This window comes from Hyperolius riggenbachi, chromosome 2 (assembly GCF_040937935.1).
Source record: "Hyperolius riggenbachi isolate aHypRig1 chromosome 2, aHypRig1.pri, whole genome shotgun sequence".
Lineage (NCBI taxonomy): Eukaryota > Metazoa > Chordata > Amphibia > Anura > Hyperoliidae > Hyperolius > Hyperolius riggenbachi.
This window is the reverse complement of record NC_090647.1, coordinates 535,934,728-535,956,940: the sequence shown is the minus strand read 5'-3', so window position 1 is coordinate 535,956,940 and position 22,213 is coordinate 535,934,728. Positions and strand designations below refer to the sequence as shown.

Below are 22,213 nucleotides of genomic sequence, written 5' to 3'. Positions count from 1 at the left end.
CAGGCTTGCAGTGATGTTTACTCCTAAGGGTAGTGAATGGGGTGGGGAATAGGGAATGGGAGGGAACATTGCTGCAAGCACGCCTCTTTCCATCTGAAAATTTGACTTTAGCCAAAAGCAGGTCTGTGGAGTTGCAATTGGAGTCGAGGAGTCGGAGCAATTTTGGGCACCTGGAGTCAGTGGTTGCATAAACTGAGGAGTCAGAGTCGGGAGTCTAATGATTTTTGTACCGACTCCACAGACCTGGTATTATACCAAGGCAGGGGTCTCAAACTCAATTTACCTGGGGGCCGCAGGAGGCAAAGTCAGGATGAGGCTGGGCCGCATAAGGGATTTCACAATCAGCAGATCTCAACCAACCCCCCACCCGCATTTCCTGGAAGGTGCAGAGCTTTCAGCTTCAGCTCTGCCCCTACTGACGTCAATCGCGGCGCATCGCCGCCTCTGCCTGCCCCTCTCACTCTTCCTTCACAGAGAGGGGCGGGGAGAGGCAGCGATCCATGCGGTGATTGACTTCAGGAGGGGCAGAGCTGAAGCTGAAAGCTCTGCCCCTTCCAGGAAATGCCGGCGGATTGCCCCCCAGGCGATTTGGGGGCTCTGCAGCCCTCGTTTAGCGGCGGGGATGCGGCGGATTACTTGGGAGCACGGAAGCGAACTATAAGGAAGCTTTTGCCGGCGCGGGCCACAAAATATTGTATCGAGGGCCGCAAATGGCCCGCGGGCCGCGAGTTTGAGACCCCTGTACTAAGGAGTCAGAGTTGAGGAGTCTGAGTCATTTTAGGTACCTGGAGTTGGGAGGTTTTATAAACTGAGGAATCGGATATTTTTTGTACCGACTCCACAGCCCTGGCCAAAAGGATCTCAAGGATCGGGGAGAACAAGGAGAGGAAGAGGATCTAACATAAACATACCTCTGTGCTTAGGTCAGGTATGCTTTAACCTCCCTGGTGGAAATCCCTAGTGTGGTATCAAAAGTGGTAACCCAAAGCAACACTCTGAAATGGGTGGGCCCATACGCAGATTGTGCAATGAGGACTTGGGGGTTCGTGAATAACACACCGCTCCGGGATACGGCAGACACATGCAACCCCTCTTTAGTCTCTCCACCTTGGCCCTCTATGTCTGGTGTTCGCACTGTAGAGAGGATCCGCCTTGGAGGAGGAGAGGTTGAAGATGGGTCGCATGTGAGACACATGCCCCGCTTTGAAGATAAGCAGCTAGTGTAGGGAAAGCATCTATCAGGAATGGAAGAGGTTAAACACTGCTGAAAGGCTGCAAGGGAAACTTCATTTGTTCCTTTCTCTCTGATCACTAGTGGGTGGTAGAAACTTTTGTTCCACCCCCAAAGCCTGTGCTTCCTATCAGCATTGGCTCAGCAGGACCTGAAGCAGACAGGAGCTGTTTCTATCGGCTCTGCTCCTGTCAGTAACAGCTTATCCCCCTCTGCTTGTGGCTTTCACAGTGTTACTGCTCTCCTATCGCCAGCCCAGGGCAGGCGGTAATCTTTCGGCTTGTTATCGCATGTTGTAACTTTTTTGAATTGACATTTACTGACATATTTCCCACTCAAGTCGGTAATTTACCGCACTGCTCGGTAATTGTAGCTTTTCATGCGGTAACAGCCTTTATGAATTGACACTTTCCTAAGTGCTCGGTAAAGTCTGCTGTTTTCAGCATTACCGCATACGGTAATGCTTTATGAATCGAGGCCATATAGTGAATATGGTGTATGAAATAAAATGGTTTATTTATTTTTTGAGTATTCCTTTATAAATTAAGTGGTGATATCCTTAGTCCTGCCAGGTGATCTCTGCGGATTGTTTCTGAGAATTCTGAAAAATAATGCCTTGTCTCCCAGAATGCTCTGGAAGGAGAGTTCTGCATAGCTAAACAGCCTAGGTTGTGACATCACTGGGGACATGGAGGCTGTCAGATTTTTCCTGTAAACAATGCCAGTTGTCTGGCAGCCCTGTTTATCTTCTGGCATAGGTAGTGTCTGAGTCAAAACCCTGGAACAAGCATATGGCTAATCCAGTAAAACCTCAGTCAGCTGAGTCTGAGTATCCGATCTGCTTCATTCTTGTTCAGAGTCTATGGCTAAAAGTATTAGAGACACAGGATGAGGAGGACTGCCAGGCAACTGGTATTGCTTAAAAGGAATTAAATATGGCAGCCCCCATATCACTCTCACCTCGGGTTCCCTTTAAGTAGTTTCTCAATGATTTAAAAGCAGGCAAGGAGCTTTGAATGCCGCCCGCTGGTGATTATTCAGCTCTGCCGGTATCGCAGATAAATTCTCCATGCAAACTACAAAGATCCTGTCTGTTTATCATACATTTCCTCTGTACTATTCCTAGAAGCAAGAGGAAACCGTCAGAGTGAAGCATCGACTTAGAATACTTCAGAGGCACAGCCGCTTCTTTCTCCAACTCCTCTGCTAAGCCGGACTCTAAGGGCCATAACAGTCATATGTGCTGCTTGTTTCACAAAGAGAACTCAAGTACTTAAAACTAGTATTTCAAAGTCCCAGTGATGAAGAATGCTTGTGCTTCTGCAGACCTATTCCTGGTCTGTAGCTATAGTGCACAACCGGGTATTGAAGCAGTGGCGAATCGGCTGGGTCAGACCGCTCCGGGTTCACTATGGAAGGGGATGACACCGGAGTCCTGTGCAGCCGCCTGTGTCCCCTGCTGGAGCAATGCAGAATATTGCGGAAAGCCGTGCAGTGTTACCTCACCTGCCGCTGCACGCCGGAGTCCAGCATTGTCCGACCACCTGTCACCCCTCAGATCTCCCCCCAGTGCTGGCATCTTCTCCTGCACTTGTGTAATCGCATGATGCAGGAAGACATGCCGTAACAGTTGAGATAACAGAGCATGGTTTCTGCTCACAATACTCTGCATTGCTAATTGCCGTACTTTGTGAAGGTAGCCCCACCCACCTATGCCTTGAACACTAACTGCCCACCTTTACCTAACACTAACCAGGGCAACCACCCCACATACACCTACCACTAACTTGCTGCTACCTACATCCAACACTAACCTTCTCCCTACCTACACCTAACACTATCTTCCCCTCTACCTACACCTAACACTAACCCCCTCTTACCTACACCTAACACTATCCTCCCCCCTAACTGCACCTAACACTATCCTCCCCCCTACCTACACCTAACACTATCCCCCTCTTACCTACACCTAACACTATCCTCCCCCCCTACATACACCTAACACTATCCTCCCCCCTACATACACCTAACACTATCCTCCCCCCTACATACACCTAACACTATCCTCCCCCCTACCTACACCTAACACTATCCTCCCCCCCTACCTACACGTAACACTATCCTCCCCCCTACATACACCTAACACTATCCTCCCCCCTACATACACCTAACACTATCCTCCCCTCTACCTAACACTATCCTCTCCTTACCTACACCTAACACTATCCTACCCCTACCTACACCTAACACTATCCTCCCCCCCTACATACACCTAACACTATCCTCCCCCCTACATACACCTAACACTATCCTCCTCTTACCTACACCTAACACTATCCTCCTCTTACCTACACTATTCTCCCCCCTACCTACACCTAACACTATCCTCCCCCCTACCTACACCTAACACTATCCTCCCCCCTACCTACACCTAACACTATCCTCCCCCCCCCCCCTACCTACACCTAACTCTATCCTCCCCCCTACCTACACCTAACACTATCCTCCTCTTACCTACACCTAACACTATCCTCCCCCGTACCTACACCTAACACTATCCTCCCCCCTACCTACACCTAACACTAACCTCCCCCCTACCTACACCTAACACTATCCTCCCCCCTACATACACCTAACACTATCCTCCCCCCTACATACACCTAACACTATCCTCCTCTTACCTACACCTAACACTATTCTCCCCCCTACCTACACCTAACACTATCCTCCCCCCCTACATACACCTAACACTATCCTCCCCCCTACATACACCTAACACTATCCTCCCCCCTACCTACACCTAACACTATTCTCCCCCGTACCTACACCTAACACTATCCTCCCCCCTACCTACACCTAACACTATTCTCCCCCTAACTACACCTAACACTATCTCTCCCCCTTACCCACACCTAACACTATTCTCCCTCCTTGCCTACACCTAACACTATCCTCCCCCCCTACATACACCTAACACTATCTCTCCCCCTTACCCACACCTAACACTATTCTCCCTCCTTGCCTACACCTAACACTATCTTTCACCTAACCTCCCCCATACCTACACCTAACACACCCTCCCCCACCTATGCCTAACAATTAAAATCCTTGCACATACACCTACCACACTAACCCCCCCCCCAACCAGAGCAGTTTGTAGGCTACACCCATTCCTCGCCAGTTTTTTGGGGTGGGGTGTCATTAAATACCCAGCGTCGGTGTTATCAAATTCGCCACTGTATTGAAGCCCATGTAAACGCAGAGCTTGTGTCCTACAGGGCATCTTTTCCAGTATGGCCATGAGAAGATCACAAGACAAATCACCTGAGGTATTTTGTGAGGCGTTTCAAATTATAACAGCTTTTCTCCTCAGAAATGCTGGAAGTTCCAATAGCCGTCCCACCTGCCCCCATTTTCCCTAATGCCGCTCAATGACCTCACAAACAGCTGTTTATTATTAACCCTACAAGCCCCAGCTGGAGATAAAATAAGCTTTACAGGACCACTATTGCGAAAAATTGTAAAATACATGTGCACACATACTTATAAGAAGTATATATACTCCAGAATAAAATGCACTATAAACTATTGTTCTATGTTGTCTCCAGTAGGCAGTAAAAAGCTTACAGATCTGACAGATTTTGGACTAGTCCATCTCCTCATGTGGGAATCCCAATATTTCCTTTATACAGATCCTCTACAGAGATTGCTTTTGTAAAGAATAAAGATATCAGCTAGCCTGCCTACTCATCTGCACACTTTTGTGACAGTTGGACTGAGCAACTGCCATTCAGTAGGTGCTTCTGAAAATAAATAAAACCCTGCGAATCCCCCCCATGAGTAGAGGGACTAGTCCAAAACCTGTCAGATTTTTACTGCTTACTGTAAAGGTGGCAACCAATTATCCAATTTCTAGCCAAAAATCGTTCAAGCGTTCAGAAAATTCGGATCGGAAGAAAAATTGTTCACTACAGCATCAACAAACCAATCTTTGCTTCCTATCACAACCAACAAAAAAATCCAAATTTTGGTTTGACCAAAATACAATCGGACGACTATTTTTTATAATCATTCGTAATCGATTGTGCCCATCAAAGGAGATTATTTACAACCAATCCGATCAGAATTTCTGATCGCTCAAACGATTTTTCACTAGAAATTGGACAGTTAGTGGCCACCTTTAGCAATAGGAACATAGGATTAAAGTAATTTAACCACTTGACGACCGCAGTGTTAAACCCCCCTAACGACCAGGCCCTTTTTTGCTGCACTGGGCTGTGCAGGCTTTTCAGCCTCCTGCACAGCTATAGAGCCCAGCGATTGGACTCGCCTCCTATTTTTGTCCCTAAGGGGACATGCCGACGGAGGGGTCCGATCACTGCTGTTTTTTTATTTTTTTGCCTCATAGAGGCTCTCTTTGGCTCCATCCCCTCCGCCTACTTGATTGAACAGGAAGGCGATCCGTCCTGTTCCGCCTCTCATAGATATCAGCCTATGAGAGGGCGGCGATCCCCGGCCAATCAGAGGCCGGGGACCGCTGATCTTGTACAGCGCTGCTGGAGACCACAGTGCTGTACGGATGTAAACAAAGGGGATTTCTTTCCCCTTTTGTTTACAAACAGCCTGTTAGTCGCGATCGGCAGCCAGCAGGCCAATCACGGAGCCCCGCTCCATGAACTGGCATGCTCCCCGCCGTTCCCTGGGAAACGGCAGCTCCAGGACTTGACGCCAATCGGCGTTAGGCGGTCCTGGGGCTGCTGCTGCGGTCACGCCCATCGGCGTGATGCGGTCATTATGTAGTTAAAGTGTATTTTACTCTGAGCGAGAAATGTACTTCTTGCACACATGCATTTTAAATGCAACACTTTTTTGGTGATAATGGTCCTTTAAAGTGTTGTATTTGTAAGTTGACTCGTTCTGATGGTGCAGGTAGAAAAAAAACCAACCTATCATTTAAAGAGATTCTGTAACAAAAATGCCCCCTGGGGGGATACTTACCTCTGGAGTGTTACCTCTCGTAACACTCCAGGATCCAACTCGCGCCTGTGCAGTAGTGCAGACCCGATTGGGCTCAACTATTTCCGCCGAAGTCCATCTAAAGAAGCCGCTACTGCGCCGGAGACAGGAAGGCAAACATTGCAGGTGCTTCTGCGCCTGCGCCACAGCAACCAGGCTTGTCGGCTGTATTTTTGGGGGCTGCCAGCGCTGGATCCTGGAGGGGGAAGAGAACGTTGGGAGTCTCCTTAGGACCCAGAGGCTTTCCCCTCCAGAGAAAAAGTACCCCCCAGAGGGTGTTTTTTTTAGCTACAGATTATCTTTAAAGTGGACCTGAACTCTTGTGCAGGACAGAAGGAAAACAGAAAGAAATGCAACCTGTATGTATTTAGAGAGTTTAGCCTGTCTAATTCCCCCTCATCAGTGTCTAATAACAAGTTGTACTTTGATTTCTCCCCGCGTCAACTGACTGCCACGGCAGATAAGCCCATCTGAAAGCACAGGCTTTTAATATGTCTGCTTTCATGAAAGCAGGAAGTAGAAACACTGGAGATTTATTTTAGGATTTGTATCAGCTGTAACAAAGAAATTAAAGGTTATTATGATGTTGCGTATCTTTTAGAGCAGAGAGGAAGTTCTGAGTTTAGGTCCGCATTAAATCCCCTCACATTTCATTGTGAGCTGTGTGCTGGACTGTACTTAAAGCGGATCCGAGATGAAAAACTAACTATAACAAGTAACTTGTCTATATATCTTATCTAAAGTTTAGATAGTTTACGCAGCAAATCTAGCTGCAAACTGCTTTAATAAAAAATGATTATTTCTTCCTGTGATACAATGACAGCGGCCATGTTGTTTGTAAACATTACACAGAGGCAGGCTTATCTGTATCTTGAGCACTCAGCCTGTGAAAAAAAACCTAATCCCCCCCCCTCTGCCTCTGAAATCTCTGGCTAGTAACACCTCCTCCTCCTCCTGACCAGACTGAGCTCCCATGAGCCCTTCCTACTGCCTTGGCTCTCTGAAAACCTGTGGGCGTGGTTTATTTAGTTTATAGGGAATTAGAGTATTAAAACAAAAACAAAAAAGTATTTGGCTTGTGGAATTCCCTATAAACAATGGTAAAGGAACACAATTATGCAATGAGTAAAAGTTCACCTCGGATCCATTTTAAGTAGAGCTCTTTGTAGAAAAGACCTATCAATAAAAAGCACATTAGAGAAAAAGGTTGGTTACCTATAGAATATGGTGAGGTTTCCTTCGCACGGAGTCTTCACATCCCACATGAAGAGAGTTCCACGCAGGGATCCAGGCTTCCCACACATCATGACTTCAGACATGAGACTCAGAGGCTCTGCTTGCATTGCATCCTGCAGCCAGGCTCTCAGTGATGTCAGTGTGCAGTCAGGTGATACGATGTGCAACCAACACTTCTGGAAGGCTGACAGAAGCGCAAAAATATCTTCCAGACTTCCCTGGCCTACATCTAAAAAGGAAGAAAATGTCCTTATTACTTTACAAAGCTGCATACAAACACATGGGAGGTAGTCACCGTTCAGAGCCTACTGGTTTTAGTGAGAATATACCGTGAGACTATACTGTGAAGAAGGGAGGGGGGGGGGGGGGACATAGCTGTAGAAATGACTTCCTTCCTATAACTGCAGGCTGGATAAGATGCGTTCTACATGCAGTTTTCCTTACAGCCAAGTAAACAAGCTACTGAGAATTAAAAATAAACTAAAGACAAACAGCTATATGCACAGATATGAACTATAAACTAAGTTTATGATTCTAGTCAGCCACATTGTACAGCTCAGGGTCAGCGATGGGCTCACCAGTAATCATGAGTGCTTACTCGTGAGGCAAATGAGCCTTAATTGCTGCAACTGAGCGGCTGGATTACGAGGGGTTAGTTACCCATGATTCCACTGTCCGCCCTGAGTTCCAAACAGCTTGCATGCGTCCTGTTGGTCGCATTGCAAGCCTGACCACGGTGCACTTCCTTCTTCCGTCTTGAAGGAGGAAGTGCGCCATGGTGAGGCTTGCAACGCACCCAATAGGACGCGTGCAAGCTGTTTGGAACTCAGGGCAGACAGTGGAATCATGGGTAACTAACCCCTTGTAATCCAGCTGTTCAGCTGGAGGCAATTAAGGCTCATTTGACTCACGAGTAAGCACTCGTGATTACTCGGGAGCCCATTGCTGTTCAAGGAAAAAGAGAGACTGTAACAACATTTTGAGCCTTATTTCTTCTATCCTATAAGTTCCTATAGCTGTTCTAATGTGGTCTGTCTTACTGCAGCCTTTCCTATTTGCACAGTGGCTGTATTATCTCTGTTATATGATATAATATTCTCTCCTCTGTTGGCTCTGTCAGGCTGAGGCAGTCAGGCTGGAATGTGCCGTGCTGCTTGTGATTGGATAGAAACTATACACACCCTCTCCAGGCCCCCTGCACACTCTGTATGACTCACACAGTGAGCTACTCTTAGCCTAACACTTGCTATGTCTTTTGTTTGTAAACATTGCATAAAACTGTTAATTACAAGCCAGGATTGCAGCAGGAAGTGGCAGAAACAGCACAGAGGGACCCAGGAGAACATAATGAATAGAATGGTATGCTTTTTAATGTAAGAATTTTACAGTACAGTTTCTCTTTAAGGACCCCACTTGTCTCTGAGACCGAAAAGCAATAACGTGTGGTCACCATCCCACCCCTAAAGGTGCCAATGCATCCAGCCATTATGGGCAGATTCGTCCAAGAGATGGATCTCTCTCTGATCGAATCTGGTTAGAGAGAGATCTGTTGGCTGCGTATTCCTGCGTAAATATTCCTGCAGTTCTTCTTTACATTGCATACAATTTAAAAATTAGCATTAAGCTAAATCTCTGAAATGCTCTAATTAGAAATTAAGGAACTTTTTCTTTCCGAAGAAGCTACCTTAACGTAAAATCACGTCCGAACATGGCAGCGAGTTACACGGATATTTTTAGGCCATACTGAGCAGCAGCAGATATTTCTATTAATATGTGTGGCAGTGGCTAACTTTTGGGTTCACTGCCGCTGTCGCAAAGAAGGCTCAGCCCATTGGCTGCTTAGTTTGTCATCTAGCAAGCTGGAAATCCTGCAAGGGTGACAGTGAATCAGTAACAATTATAGCTCTACTTTTCATTCTCTCAGCCAAGTTTGCTAGCTGAAGAAAACACTTTTTTTTTTAACGGTCAAAACTCTTAACTTGTGAAAAACAAAACAGCAAAAAACAAAAGCACAACAACAAAGCCTTTGTTTTAGCTCCAATGAATAATTCAGAAATGTTTCCCAGACCCTTTATAAATTTACCTTGACAGTGTTCAAATACATTTATCGTACGTTTTCCTTTTAAAACATCTTCAAGGCTTAGAGGAATTCTCCCACACGGTACAATCAGCTTCTCACTTCTAAGCAAGCCGTCAGGTTGATTTTTCCTCCTGGCGTGCAGCAGCAAAGCACAAGCCGCATTACTAAGCGCCAACACCGAAGACAGCTCGGTGACAGCAGTTACTGTGTGCTCCAAATCATTTTGATAGGGTGGAGGGCAGGGTCTCTGCCAGCAATTCCCTGTAAACGTGTCCTTGCTGTTGTCGTCAAGCCTTTGTCTCTTTGCTGTGGGTTCTCGGTGGCGCACAGTACCGGAATCTGGGGAAACACTGATGGCCAATTTTAGCACATTAGTCTGACACTTGGTGACTGGGGACAGGAAAGCTATTTCTTGATCCATTATAAGGGATAAGCCAAAGTCAGTCAGCGATCTGTGATAAAATAACAGAACAGTTCTGTAAGAAAAAAAAAAAGAATTTCACAGCCTAAGACCAAAACACGAGCGGTACGGATGATAAACTAAAAACCTAGCAAGTTGCACGAAAAAGACTCCGGTGGATGTTCTCGCTCTTACAAGCGCTGGACAAGAAAGTACCGTAGATAAATTGGTTTTGAGGGGAGTGCTGCTGACAGAGGAGAAAGAAAATGTGCGTGTGCTACTCACAGCTGTTAAATGTTTATGTTCTACAAAGCACAGAGAAAATAACATTGAAACCCCAATAAACTGCAAAGCAACAAAGATGGCTACCTTTGCTTATGTTCACTTATCTACAGCAAAGTCCCCGTTATATAGAAATCATAAGTCTCAAATAACCGGTACGCCTGAGGGATAACGGGGACATTGTTTTTAAGGAGTTTGCAGCCTTTTAAAGGAGTGATCCTAGCTCCTAAAAAAAACAAATCCACTTACCTGGGGCTTCCTCCAGCCCGTGGCAGCCGTCCTGTGCCCTCGCCACAGCTTCGGTGGCTCCTGGTCTTCTCCACTGGCACAGCTGACTTCGCCAGGTCGAGTTCCGGCTTCTGCGCTCCACTGCGCGGGTCATGTGGTCTCTCCGACGTCATCAGGACAGTACCAATACCGTCCTGATGACGTCAGAGAGACCACGTGACCCTCGCGGTGGAACGGAGAAGAAGCCGACCCGGCTGCACCAGCGGAGAAAACCGGGAGCCACCAGAGCTGTGGCGAGGGCACAGGACGGCCGTCACGGGCTGGAGGAAGCCCCAGGTAAGTGGATCTCTTTTTTTTTAGGAGCTTGGATGTATCCTTTAAATCAGGGGTCTCAAACTCAATTTACCTGTGGGCCGCAGGAGGCAAAGTCAGGATGAGGCTGGGCCGCATAAGGGATTTCCTGTGTCCCCGCCGCCAAACGAGGGCTGCAGAGCCCCCAGATCGCCCGGGGGGCAATCCGCCCGGCATTTCCTGGAAGGGGCAGAGCTTTCAGCTTCAGCTCTGCCCCTCCTGACGTCAATCGCGGCGGATTGCCGCCTCTGCCCGCCCCTCCCACTCTTCCTTCACAGAGAGGGGCGGGCAGAGGCGGCGATCCGTGCGGCGATTGACGTCAGGAGGGGTAGAGCTACATCTGGAAGCTTTGCCCCTCAGTGCATTCGTGGATGTTTGCCCGGGGGATTTGGGGGCTCTGCAGCCCTCGTTTAGCGGCGGGGATGCGGCGGATTACTTGGGAGCACTGAAGCAAACTATAAAGTAAAATAGGCAAAAATAGTTCGCTTCCGTGTCTCTTTTACTTTTGCCAGCGGGGGCCACAAAATATTGTATCGAGGGCCGCAAATGGCCCGCGGGCTGTGAGTTTGAGACCCCTGCTTTAAATACTGAGCGAGCCTCCAGTGATGTCTTGCAGCCTTCTTCTTGCTACTAGCGGTTTCCGTCCTGAGTGCACGGCTCCCAACGTGTCAGGTGACCCACCGGCTTCAGTGCATGGGGGAAGCCGGAAAGTCGTTAGGAAGAGGAAGGCTGCAAGACATTGCTGGAAGCTCGGTGAGTATTTGGAAGGGGGGGGGGGATGGGGGGGAAGGTTTGTGCTTTTTATGCCAGTTGCTCAGGCAACCGGCTGGGGCCAGATACCGGGGACCCTGCTGTATCTATCCAACTACTGTATTTTCCGGCGTATAAGACGACCCCCCCCCCAACGTTTCCATTTAAAATATAGAGTTTGGCATATACTCGCCGTATAAGACTACCCCTCTTCCAACACACAACAAACAAAAATTAAAAAAACACCATATACTGGTGCTATATATGAGCAGATACTGGCGCTGTACTGTATGTGGTACCCAGTATATAACAGTATATAGGCACTTGACTGGTTGGATTGGTCAACTCTCCCTCTCCCTAAGCGGATTAGTTAGCTCTACCGGTCTTAAAGCGGATTGGTCAGCTCTCCTTGTCTCCCTGTTTATCAGAGCGGTATGGAAGAATAGATCGCGCTGTGCCCATAATACACGCCACTTTCACCTGTCTGGCTCTTTACCTCCTTCTATGCCTCTCAGATCTCAGACATGTGCGCCTGCGCCGCTTCACTACAGTCCTCAGCAGCGAGATCTGAGAGGCGGTTACAGGATAAGGTGGGGCAGACAGGTGGAAGAGGCGTGTTTTATGGGCACAGCGCAATGTCTTTCTACCATACCCTGGACTTCCCAGACCTTGCAGTTTGAGCGGTGAGAGCTCCCCCCCCAGCATATGTGGCGACCACCAAATTTCAAGGGTTAAAAAGTAGTCTTATATGCCAGCAAATACAGAATCTATCTATCTATCTATCTATCTATCTATCTATCTATCTATCTATCTATCTATCTATCTATCTATCTATCTATCAGATATGCACAGTTAAACTCCCTAGCATTCAATTTCTGCTGATTTCTGTGCAAAAAGTGGTTGAATTAATTTTCCTCAAATGTTTGCCTGTAACTTACCAAAATATGTCAAGCAAGGGTCTAGCATACATGTTGAGTATAATAAAAGTTTCAAATACAAAATCATGACAAAAAATAAGTTTAACTTATTCTTCCCTTTCTACCAGGTCACCAGGAGTCGGTACAAAAAACATCCAACTCCTACTCCTCATTTTACGAAAGCCCGCGCGTTCTGCAGCTTATCCTCATTAATAGTCACTGCAGTCCTAGCTGGCCCCGCCTCCTCCACGTGCTGCTGCAGTGCTGGGGTAAGCTTTTACTATGTCTAAGAAAAGCCTACTGTGCAATGGGTGTAGTGTGTGTTTCTGATTGTGTGTGTGTGTATGCCTCTGTGTAGTGTTTTTCTGTTTTTCTCTGTGTGTGTAGTATGTGGTTCAGTGTGTGTGTTACTGTGTGTTTCTGTGTGTAGAGCTGGTACAAAAATCATCCGGCTCCAACTGACACCTCAGTTTATGAGACCTCCAACTCCGACTCCGGGTACCCAAAATTGCTCCGACTCCTTAAAGAGAATCTGTACTGTCCGACTTGTACAATAAAAAACATACCAATGTTTTGATCACGTCACTGTGATCTCCTGGATCCTGGCTTTTAATCGCTAGTTTTATGCAGTGTTTACAAACAAAAAACATGGCTGCTAACCAGGAAGTGATGTATGTATGTATGTATGCATGTGCAGTCTGAGATTAGTCACAGTTTGCATGTGACAGGCAGCAGCTCCCTTCCCTCTTAGCCTCACAAACTGCAATAAACAAAGCAAACACACAGAGCCTGCAGGGGGCGTGGAGGGGGAGTGCATAACTTCTCCCTATCACAGCATTCCTCTCTGGCTTGACAAAGCTCGACAAAGGAAAGAAGATTAGCTATATTACAGAGACAGTGCAACTAGAAAAGGCTGCAGTAAGACAGACCACATTAGAACAGGTATAGGAATTTATAGGATAGAAGAAATAAGGCTGAACATTTTGTTACTTTAACCTCCTTGGCGGTAACCCTGAACGTAGGTAAGCTGCGCAGAAGGTTTTCTCCGGCCCTGCTGGGCCGATTTGTTTAATTTTTTTTTTGCTAGCAGCGTCAGCACACCGATCGCCGCCGCCCCCAGCACGATCGCCGCTATCCGTCGCGCCGCGCGCCCCCTCAGACCCCGTGGGCTGCCTGGCCAATCAATGCCAGGCACCGCTGAGGGGTGGTTTGGGACTCCCAATGACGTACCGACGTCGGTGACATCATCCCGCCCCCCCGTCGCCATGGCGACGGGGGAAGCCCTCCAGGAAATCCCGTTCTTTGAACGGGATTTCCTGATCGGAGATCGCCCTGGGCTCGCTACATGATATAAGAAAAAAAAACTTTAAAAAAAAACTGCTGCGCTGCCTCCTGGCGGAATTTTTTATACCGCCAGGAGGGTTAAAGGGAACCTTAGCTGAGAGGGATATGAATGTTTCTTCTTAAACAATACAAGTTGCTTGGCAGTCCTGCTGATCTCTTTGGCTGCAATAGTGGCTGAATCCCACACCTGAAACAAGCATGCAGCTAATCCAGTCTGACTTCAGTCAGAGCACCTGATCTGCATGCATGTTCAGGGGATGTGGCTAAAAGTATTAGAGACACAGGATCAGCAGGAGAGTCTGGCAACTGGTATTATTTTAGGCCCAGTGCACACTGAGCGGTTTTTGGAGCGATCCGCCGGCCGCATCCGCCTCTAAAAACGCTTGTCTAATGTATTGCAATGGGATGGTGCACACCGGCGGTTTGTGGTTTTTGCCAAGCCGCAAACGCGCCTCCTGCTGCGCGTTTGCGGTTTTCGGAAGCGTTTCGTCCTCAATGTAAAGTATAGGAAAACCGCAAACCGCTCTGAAAAACGCTAAATCAGAGCGGTTTGCCAGGCATTTTTGTTACAGTAGCTGTTCAGTAACAGCTTTTACTGTAACAACATGTGTAATCTGCTACACAAAAACGCACCCAAAACCGCTAGGTATGTTTAGAAAACCTCTCTAAACATACCTAGAATCGCTCTGAAATCAGCTCCCAAAACCGCTAGCGTATTGCGGATCTGCTAGCGGTTTTGGTGTGCACTGGGCCTTAAAAGGAAAATCCATATCCTTCTCAGTTTAAGTTCCTTTTAACTGACTCTACAGCCCTTGCATGGCCATGGAGCAGGGGAGGACTGGGACCTTTTGGCCTGGGGGGGAAACACAAACCAGAGGCCCGTTATCATGGCAGCCCCAGCCCAAATGAAGTCACACACAAACCCCATGTCGTATATGCCAGTAGTCATGTGGAGCACCAATGCGGAAATACAGGCAACAGGTGCACATAATACATTTTGAGGGACAATGGCCGGGGTTTACGTCGTGTCTAACATTCGTGGTTATCGCATGCCGTGATTATCGCACCTGACAACCACATTGGCCTGAGATTTCCCAACATTTCACATTGATACATTCAACCAATTTCCACCCAAAATTTTTATCCAATTCGATAATAAACCGGTTGGTCAATTGGCCGTCAAGTCAACAGATGTATGGCCACTTTAATTCCCCAAAGATCATTCCCCCCCCCCACACTTATGTCCCCCCTTCGCCACTATCTCTACTAATCCCTCAAATATGCCTCTCTTCTACCGCGGATATCCCCTCCCCCTTTACCAGACACATCCTTACTGACCTTCCTGCTGGCACCATGTTCCCTGCCTCGCTAATGCTAATTTCCAAATTTTCGGTACCCCTCCTTCCATCACTGTTTTAACTCCAATCCCCCCGCCCCCCTTAACATCTATGCCTTTTTGGTGGTCAGTGGCAGTGCATCACTGCCTGCACACAACCCACTTTACTATAGTATGAAACCCTATAGGACACTTCCATACTCAGTACTGACAGGTGGAAAAGCCATTATGATCCGATCATAGTGAAAGAATCTGCCTGTAACAATTGATGCATGTATGGCCCGCTTTAGATTATGGTTTCTAATAAGATTGGAGAGAGGAGAGAGAAGGCAAAGCAGGTGGTTTTGGTGCGCAGCGCCAGGGCTGTGGAGTCGGTACAACAATCTTCCGACTCCAACTCCTCAGTTTATGAAACCACCGACTCCGACTCCAGGTACCCAAATTAGCTCCGATTCCGACACCTCGACTCCGACTCCTTAGTCTAATACTTACCAGGGCTGTGGATTTTGTACAAAAATCATCCGAGTCCTGACTCCGACTCCTCAGTTTATAAAATCTCCAACTCCGGGGTACCCAAAATTGATCTGACTCCGACCTCTCGACTCTGACTCCACAGTCCTGCACCAGTTACCCAGACCAGAAGCCCCATAGCAGCAATAATAAACTGCGCGGGGAGCGTAAGGGTAATTCGGGGCCCCGGTGATAGCCGTACCCCAAATTACACCTCCCTCTAAGTTGAAACGACTCGGAGGGGGAATAATATTTAACACTGCCAGGGAGTTTAGTGGCAGCAGGAAGAGCCGTCATTCGGCGCTCCGGCGCCCAACTTACCCGCAGCATACAAATACTAGGGGCTCAGACACACTATAAGCACTTTTATGAGCACTTTTTAGCCATCAGAGCTTTGTGAGAGCTTTTTAAAAGAGCTCCCATTGACTTACATTAAAATCATGGTAAAATCGTGATCACAGTAAAATCGCTCAGAAAAGCATGTGTCTGAGCCCTTATGCAGAGAAGGAGAGAAACGGTGAGGAGAGAAAAGCTGAAAGAGAAGGAAGAAGATAGTTAAATGACAAGACAATGGCCTCAATTCACTAAACTTATCTCCTGTCTTTAATAACTCTTCTAGAGATGTTACCATGGTGATAAGGCATGTAGTATTCAGGAAACATTTTACCTCAGGCAAGCCTAAAGTTAACTCTTCTGTCTTTAAATTAACTCTCCAATCCTTAAAATAACTCCAGAGTTAAAGACAGGCTGTTAATTAGCTGCATGTGAAAATAACTACAGAGGAGGTAAATTAACTACAGAGGAGGTAAATTAACTGCAGAGGAGGTAAATTAACTACATGAGAGGTAACTTAAGAATGAAGAGGTAAGATAACTCTCTCACGTGTGGAGGTAAGTTTTCTCTTGCCTTATTATCTCTAGCATGATCTTAGTGAATTGAGGCCATTGGCCTCAATTCACTAAGCTTATCTCCTGTCTTTAATAACGTTTCTCTAGTTATCACCATGGTGACGAGGCATGTAGTACTCAGGAAACATTTTACCTCAGGCAAACCTAAAGTTAACTCTTCTGTCTTTAAGTTAACTCTTCAATCCTTAAAATAACTCCAAAGTTAAAGACAGTTTGTTAATTAACTGCGTGGGAAAATAACTACAGAGGAGGTAACTTAACTACAGAGGAGGTAAATTAACTACAGAGGAGGTAACTTAAGGATTGAAGAGATAAAATAACTCTCTCACTATGTGGAGGTAAGTTTTCTCTTGCCTTATTATCTCCAGCATGATCTTAGTGAATTGAGGCCAATATGTTCTGTACAGCACTGCGGAAGATGGAGGCGCTATATAAATACTAAATAATAATAACAATAATTTGCCTCACCAGGATTGCACTTTCACTTAGCTTTCCTGTATAAGAAGAAGACACACCCAGCACTAGGGGAACAGGGAAACAAAGGTGAATGAGGGAGGGCTGGTGCACACCAAGAGTGCTTCTGAGCGATTTTCAAATCGACAGTGATTTGAAAAGCGCTTGGCTAATGTTACCCTATGAAGGTGTTCTCACAGCAGCATTGTGATTTTTTTTTTTAAATCGCAAACACGTTGCATGTAGCAATTTTTGGAGCGAATCATTCAAAAATCGCTCTGAAAATCGTTTCACAAAATAGCACTCACAAATTACTAGCAATTGCTATTGTGATTTTGGCGTTCACTAGCTCAGAGAGAGGAGGAGTGGAGAGAAATTGAGAATAGCCCGAGATGGAGCAGAGAGCTTATCTGTATTGCAGTCCCACATCACACAGAGGCTACTTGCCTATAATATGACTCCTGTCCCTGCCAGTCTCTCACACAAGTCAGAAAGCAGCCCTCCTGGAGTCCTGGGACTGTCAAAAACTTTTCAACTTGTTTAACACCTTATCAGCACATGCAGTCATTATAACATAGTGGAGAGAAAAGACAGATGTTTTCCCATGGACCCTTCAGGCAAGCTCTGCATCATGCTGAGTATATTTACCAGCTTGCCTGCCCTCTAATTGCACTTTTAATCACCTAGCCCAGTGTTTCACATTGCCTTACAACAACAAACCTGAATACACCAGACCAGTCCTAAATCACTGAATGAAAGGCAGCCTGGGGGGAGATCGTCTCCCTTCCCCCCTGGCCAGTCCGCCCCTGCCATGGAGTGGGTACAAAATCACCCTACTCCTCAGTTTATGAAACCACCGACTCCGACTCAAGAGTACATAAAAATTGCTCTGACTCCTCAGCCCTGGTGTAGAGTGTGTGTGTTTTTCTCTGTGTGTAGCATTAGTGTGCGTTTCTTTGTGTGTGTGTGTGTGTAACGTGTGTTTCTGTGTGTGTAGTGTGTTTTACTCTGTGTGTAGAATGTGTGTTTCTCTGTGTGTACTGAGTGATTTCTCAGTGTCTCCTGTCAGATGGCTCTGTGGCCCTTGGCAACAGCCCATGCTGCCCTTATCAAAAGTGCCAGCCCAGTATTTCCCTGCCCAGCTTCACCCAGCTAGATTATCCTGCCACCCAGCTTGAAAAAATGTCGGGGGAGAACACTGGACCTATGTTTATCTCATATCATAGGTCACCTCAGGCATGCTTTAAATGGCCGGAAGTAAAGATGCAGCAGAATATTTTAACAATACTTACAGGAAGGCGGAGTCTTTCAGTTTTACTCCAAACACTAAAGAGTCATCCACCACCCGATGCCACACTTTCTCCACAATGTGTTCTGGGTCTACAGAAGAAGATGAAGGCACTTCCGAGGAAGGATTAGGGAGGCCATTGTCTGTATCATCCCACAGAGGTACTAAATGTTCCTATATAGTGAAGAAATACAATATATATGAGGTAATATGTAGCTGCAAACTGACTCCGCAGTTCCCAAATGTGCACTGGAGGCTAAAAAGACAAATATAGACTCTGCTAGCCGGTATGTTTGGAAACGAAGAGTCTCCTGAGATCATTACATTTTAATTTAAAGAGAATGAACGGTGTTTAGTAAAATGAGCTGAATTCCCCACATTCTCGATGACAGAGATCTCTTCATTAAACTGTGTGCTGCGCTCGCTAATCACTTAAAGGGAACCAGAGAGGAAGCACCCTTGTGTATTTTACCATGTATATCAGTAAGAACATTAGAGAAAACACTTACCATGCTCTCTGTTTCCTCCTCACTGCTAAAAGTGTCTGTTTTCAGCAGTCACAAGAATCCCAGACTGAGCAATTAAATCTGGCTTTGCTGGGAATGATTATAGCTGAGTCATTATAGCAAAGCCACAAGGGGGCAGGCTTGGGCTTGAAATAACACCACAGAATACATACTTAGCTATAATCTTTCTGTAGCAAAGCTAGACGGAGCAGCCTGACTTCTCAGTCGAGGATTCTTATCAGACGTGATAACAGTCAGATTACACAGAGAACAATGAAACAAAGGGCAGATTAGGTGTTTACTGTCATGTTCCCACTGATTTATAAGGTAAAATACAAGAGGGTGCTTCATCTCTGGTTCTCTTTATGCTTCTGGGTCTTTCACAGTATTAGGTTTTAAAGAATGACTGATACAGAGAATTGAACTTCATCTCAATCAGTAGCCGATACCCCCTTTCCCACTGGAGATCTTTAACTTTTCTAAAATAGATCATCAGGGGGTCTGTATGGCTGATATTGTGGTGAAACCACTCCCACCGTGTGATGTCAGTACCAAGGTCCTGACAGTTTCCTGTCTGTGAGCCTTGTTGCATTGTGGGAAATATCGGCTGTTTCCAACTGCCAAGCAACCATTATCTCCCTCTGCGCATATGTATATCTATAGTAAAACAATTTTTTTAGCCTATCACATTGTTAGGGGTGTGGTTATAAATAACGGCAGTTGGTTCTGTTTTTCTTCATGTCTGTTAGTAGTAAAGATGATGACCTGCAGACTGATTGTGGATCAAACAATATGAACAAATCAATCATATGGCCAATACAAATCATTTCTTGATCCCTCATCTATTTTTAAACTTCTCACTTTGCAATGTATGGATTTATTTTTTTCCCTTTTTTTTTGCTAAAGTTCTTATTTAAAAGCACTTTTGATTATGTGAAAAGTTTTACAGTAAAGTCAGGAGTCCAAACAGGGTTGGTTCTAGATCACAGGTGTCAAACTCCAGGCCTGGAGGGCCAGATCCATGCCAGTGTTTAAGATAGACTAAGAAAGAAAGGTCTGTGTTCTCCCTGATGGACCCCACCTTTCCTGATTCAGACCCATCAATTCATTTGAGCTGTATCAAAAATGTGTGAAGACCTTGGCTCTCAAAGGACCGGTTTGACATAATTGTTCTAGATAAAATACATAAGGCCCCTGACCCCTTCGCCCTAATAATATAGTGATATTAGGTGGCCCTTTAACCACTTCACCCCAAGGAGGTTTTTACCCTAACGGACAAGAGCGATTTTCACCTTTCAGTGCTCATCCCTTTCATTTGCCAATAGCTTAATCACTACTAATCACAATGAAATGATCTATATCTTGTTTTTTTCACCACCAATTGGGCTTTTGGGGATTTCTATGCATTTTAAAGAGGAAAACAAGGAAAAAATGAAAAAATACACAATTTCTCCAATTTCGTCCTCTATATTTTTTATATAAACACTGCTACTGTACATAAAACCCACACATTTTATCTGCCTATTTGTCCTGGTTATCACAAGATTTTAATGATGTCCCTAGTACAAAGTATGGTGACAATATAGTATTTGGAAATAAAAGTGTATTTTTTTTTTGGTGGTTTTTTTCCCACTATTTTCACATGCGCGGGAGCGTGCAAGCAGCAGCAGCAGCGCATGAAGTTTTAAAAACGATCAGTTTAAAACGTTCACTTTGCATTAAAGGGACACTTAAAGGGGAACTGAAGAGAGAGGTATATGGAGGCTGTCATGTTTATTTCCTTTTAGACAATACCAGTTGCCTGGCAGCCCTGCTGATCCTCTGCCTCTAATACTATTAGCCATAGCCCCTGAACAAGCATGCAGCAGATCAGGTGTTTCAGTGGTTCAGACTTATAAGTCTGATCTGACAAGACTAGCTGCATGCTTGTTTCTGGTTTTAATCAGATACTACTGCAGAGAAATAGGCCAGCAGGGCTGCCAGGCAACTGGTATTGATTAAAAGGAAATAAACATGACAGCCTCCATATACCTCTCTCTTCAGTTCCCCTTTAAGTCAAACAAAAAAAATGAGTTTTACTCACCTGGGGCTTCCAATAGCCCGCTGCAGCTGTCCGGTGCCCTCGCCATCTCCCTCCGATCCTCCTGGCCCGGCCGGCAGCCACTTCCTGTTTTGGTGACAGGAGCTGACAGGCTGGGGACGCGAGTGATTCTTCGCGTTCCTGGCCACAATAGTGCCATCTATGCTGCTATAGCATATATCATATACCATATAGCAGCATAGAGGGTGCTAATGTGTCTGGGAACGCGAAGAATCACTCGCGTCTCCAGCCTGTCAGCTCCTGTCACCGAAACAGGAAGTGGCTGCTGGCGGGGCCAGGAGGATCGGAGGGAGACATCGAGGGCACCGGACAGCTGCAGGGGGCTATTGGAAGCCCTAGGTGAGTAAAACTCATTTTTTTGCTTGACTTAAGTGTCCCTTTAAGTGATTAAAAGGAACCCAAGGAGAGACATAAGGAGGCTGCCATATTTATTTCCTTTTAAACAATACCAGTTGCCTGGTTGCCCTGCTGATCTTTCTGGCCTTAGTGGTGTGTGAATCACACACCTAAAACAAGTAGGCAACTAACATTGTCCAAATTTTTGTCAGAAACATCTGCTGCATGCTTGTTCAGGGTCTATGGCTGAAAGTGGAAGAGACAGGCTCAGCAGGAAAGCCAGGCAATGTGCATTATTTAAAGAGACTCCGTAACAAAAATTGCATCCTGTTTTTTATCATCCTACAAGTTCCAAAAGCTATTCTAATGTGTTCTGGCTTACTGCAGCACGTTTTACTATCACCATCTCTGTAATAAATCAACTTATCTCTCTCTTGTCAGACTTGTCAGCCTGTGTCTGGAAGGCTGCCAAGTTCTTCAGTGTTGTGGTTCTGTGATGCATCTCCCCCCTCCAGGCCCCTCTCTGCACATTGCCTGTGTATTATTTAGATTAGGGCAGCTTCTCTCTTCTCTCTTATGTTTTACAAGCTGGATAAATCCTCCTCTGAGCTGGCTGGGCTTTCACATACTGAGGAATTACATACAGGCACAGCTGTCTACACTCTGCAGGAAGAAACAGCCTGACACTTCAGTGGAAGATAGCTGCAGGGGGAAAGAAACACACAAATGATCTCTTGAGATTCAAAAGGAAGGGTGTATACAGCCTGCTTGTGTATGAATGTATTTTCTATGTGTGGACATACTGTACATCAACCTACTTCCTGTTTTGGTGGCCATTTTGTTTGTTTATAAACAAACTTTTTAAAACTGTTTTAACCACTTTTAATGCGGCGAGGAGCGGCGAAATTGTGACAGAGGGTAATAGGAGATGTCCCCTAAC

The 22,213-nt window shown here is 46.0% G+C and overlaps 1 protein-coding gene across 5 annotated transcripts in view; it reads right to left on the bottom strand.

Moving 5' to 3' along the window:
• FANCB (FA complementation group B) overlaps nucleotides 1-22,213 on the bottom strand; it is a 62,112-nt gene that overhangs the window by 4,885 nt on the left and 35,014 nt on the right. For 4 of the 5 annotated variants that reach the window (XM_068270704.1, XM_068270706.1, XM_068270707.1 and 1 more), the window contains 3 exons: nucleotides 18,335-18,504; nucleotides 9,567-10,039; nucleotides 7,463-7,712 (listed from right to left, as the gene is read on the bottom strand). In XM_068270704.1, coding sequence (XP_068126805.1) covers nucleotides 7,463-7,712; nucleotides 9,567-10,039; nucleotides 18,335-18,504 — 893 coding nt within the window. The remainder of the gene's footprint in view (nucleotides 1-7,462; nucleotides 7,713-9,566; nucleotides 10,040-18,334; nucleotides 18,505-22,213) is intronic. The other variant, XM_068270708.1, reaches the window with a different exon arrangement.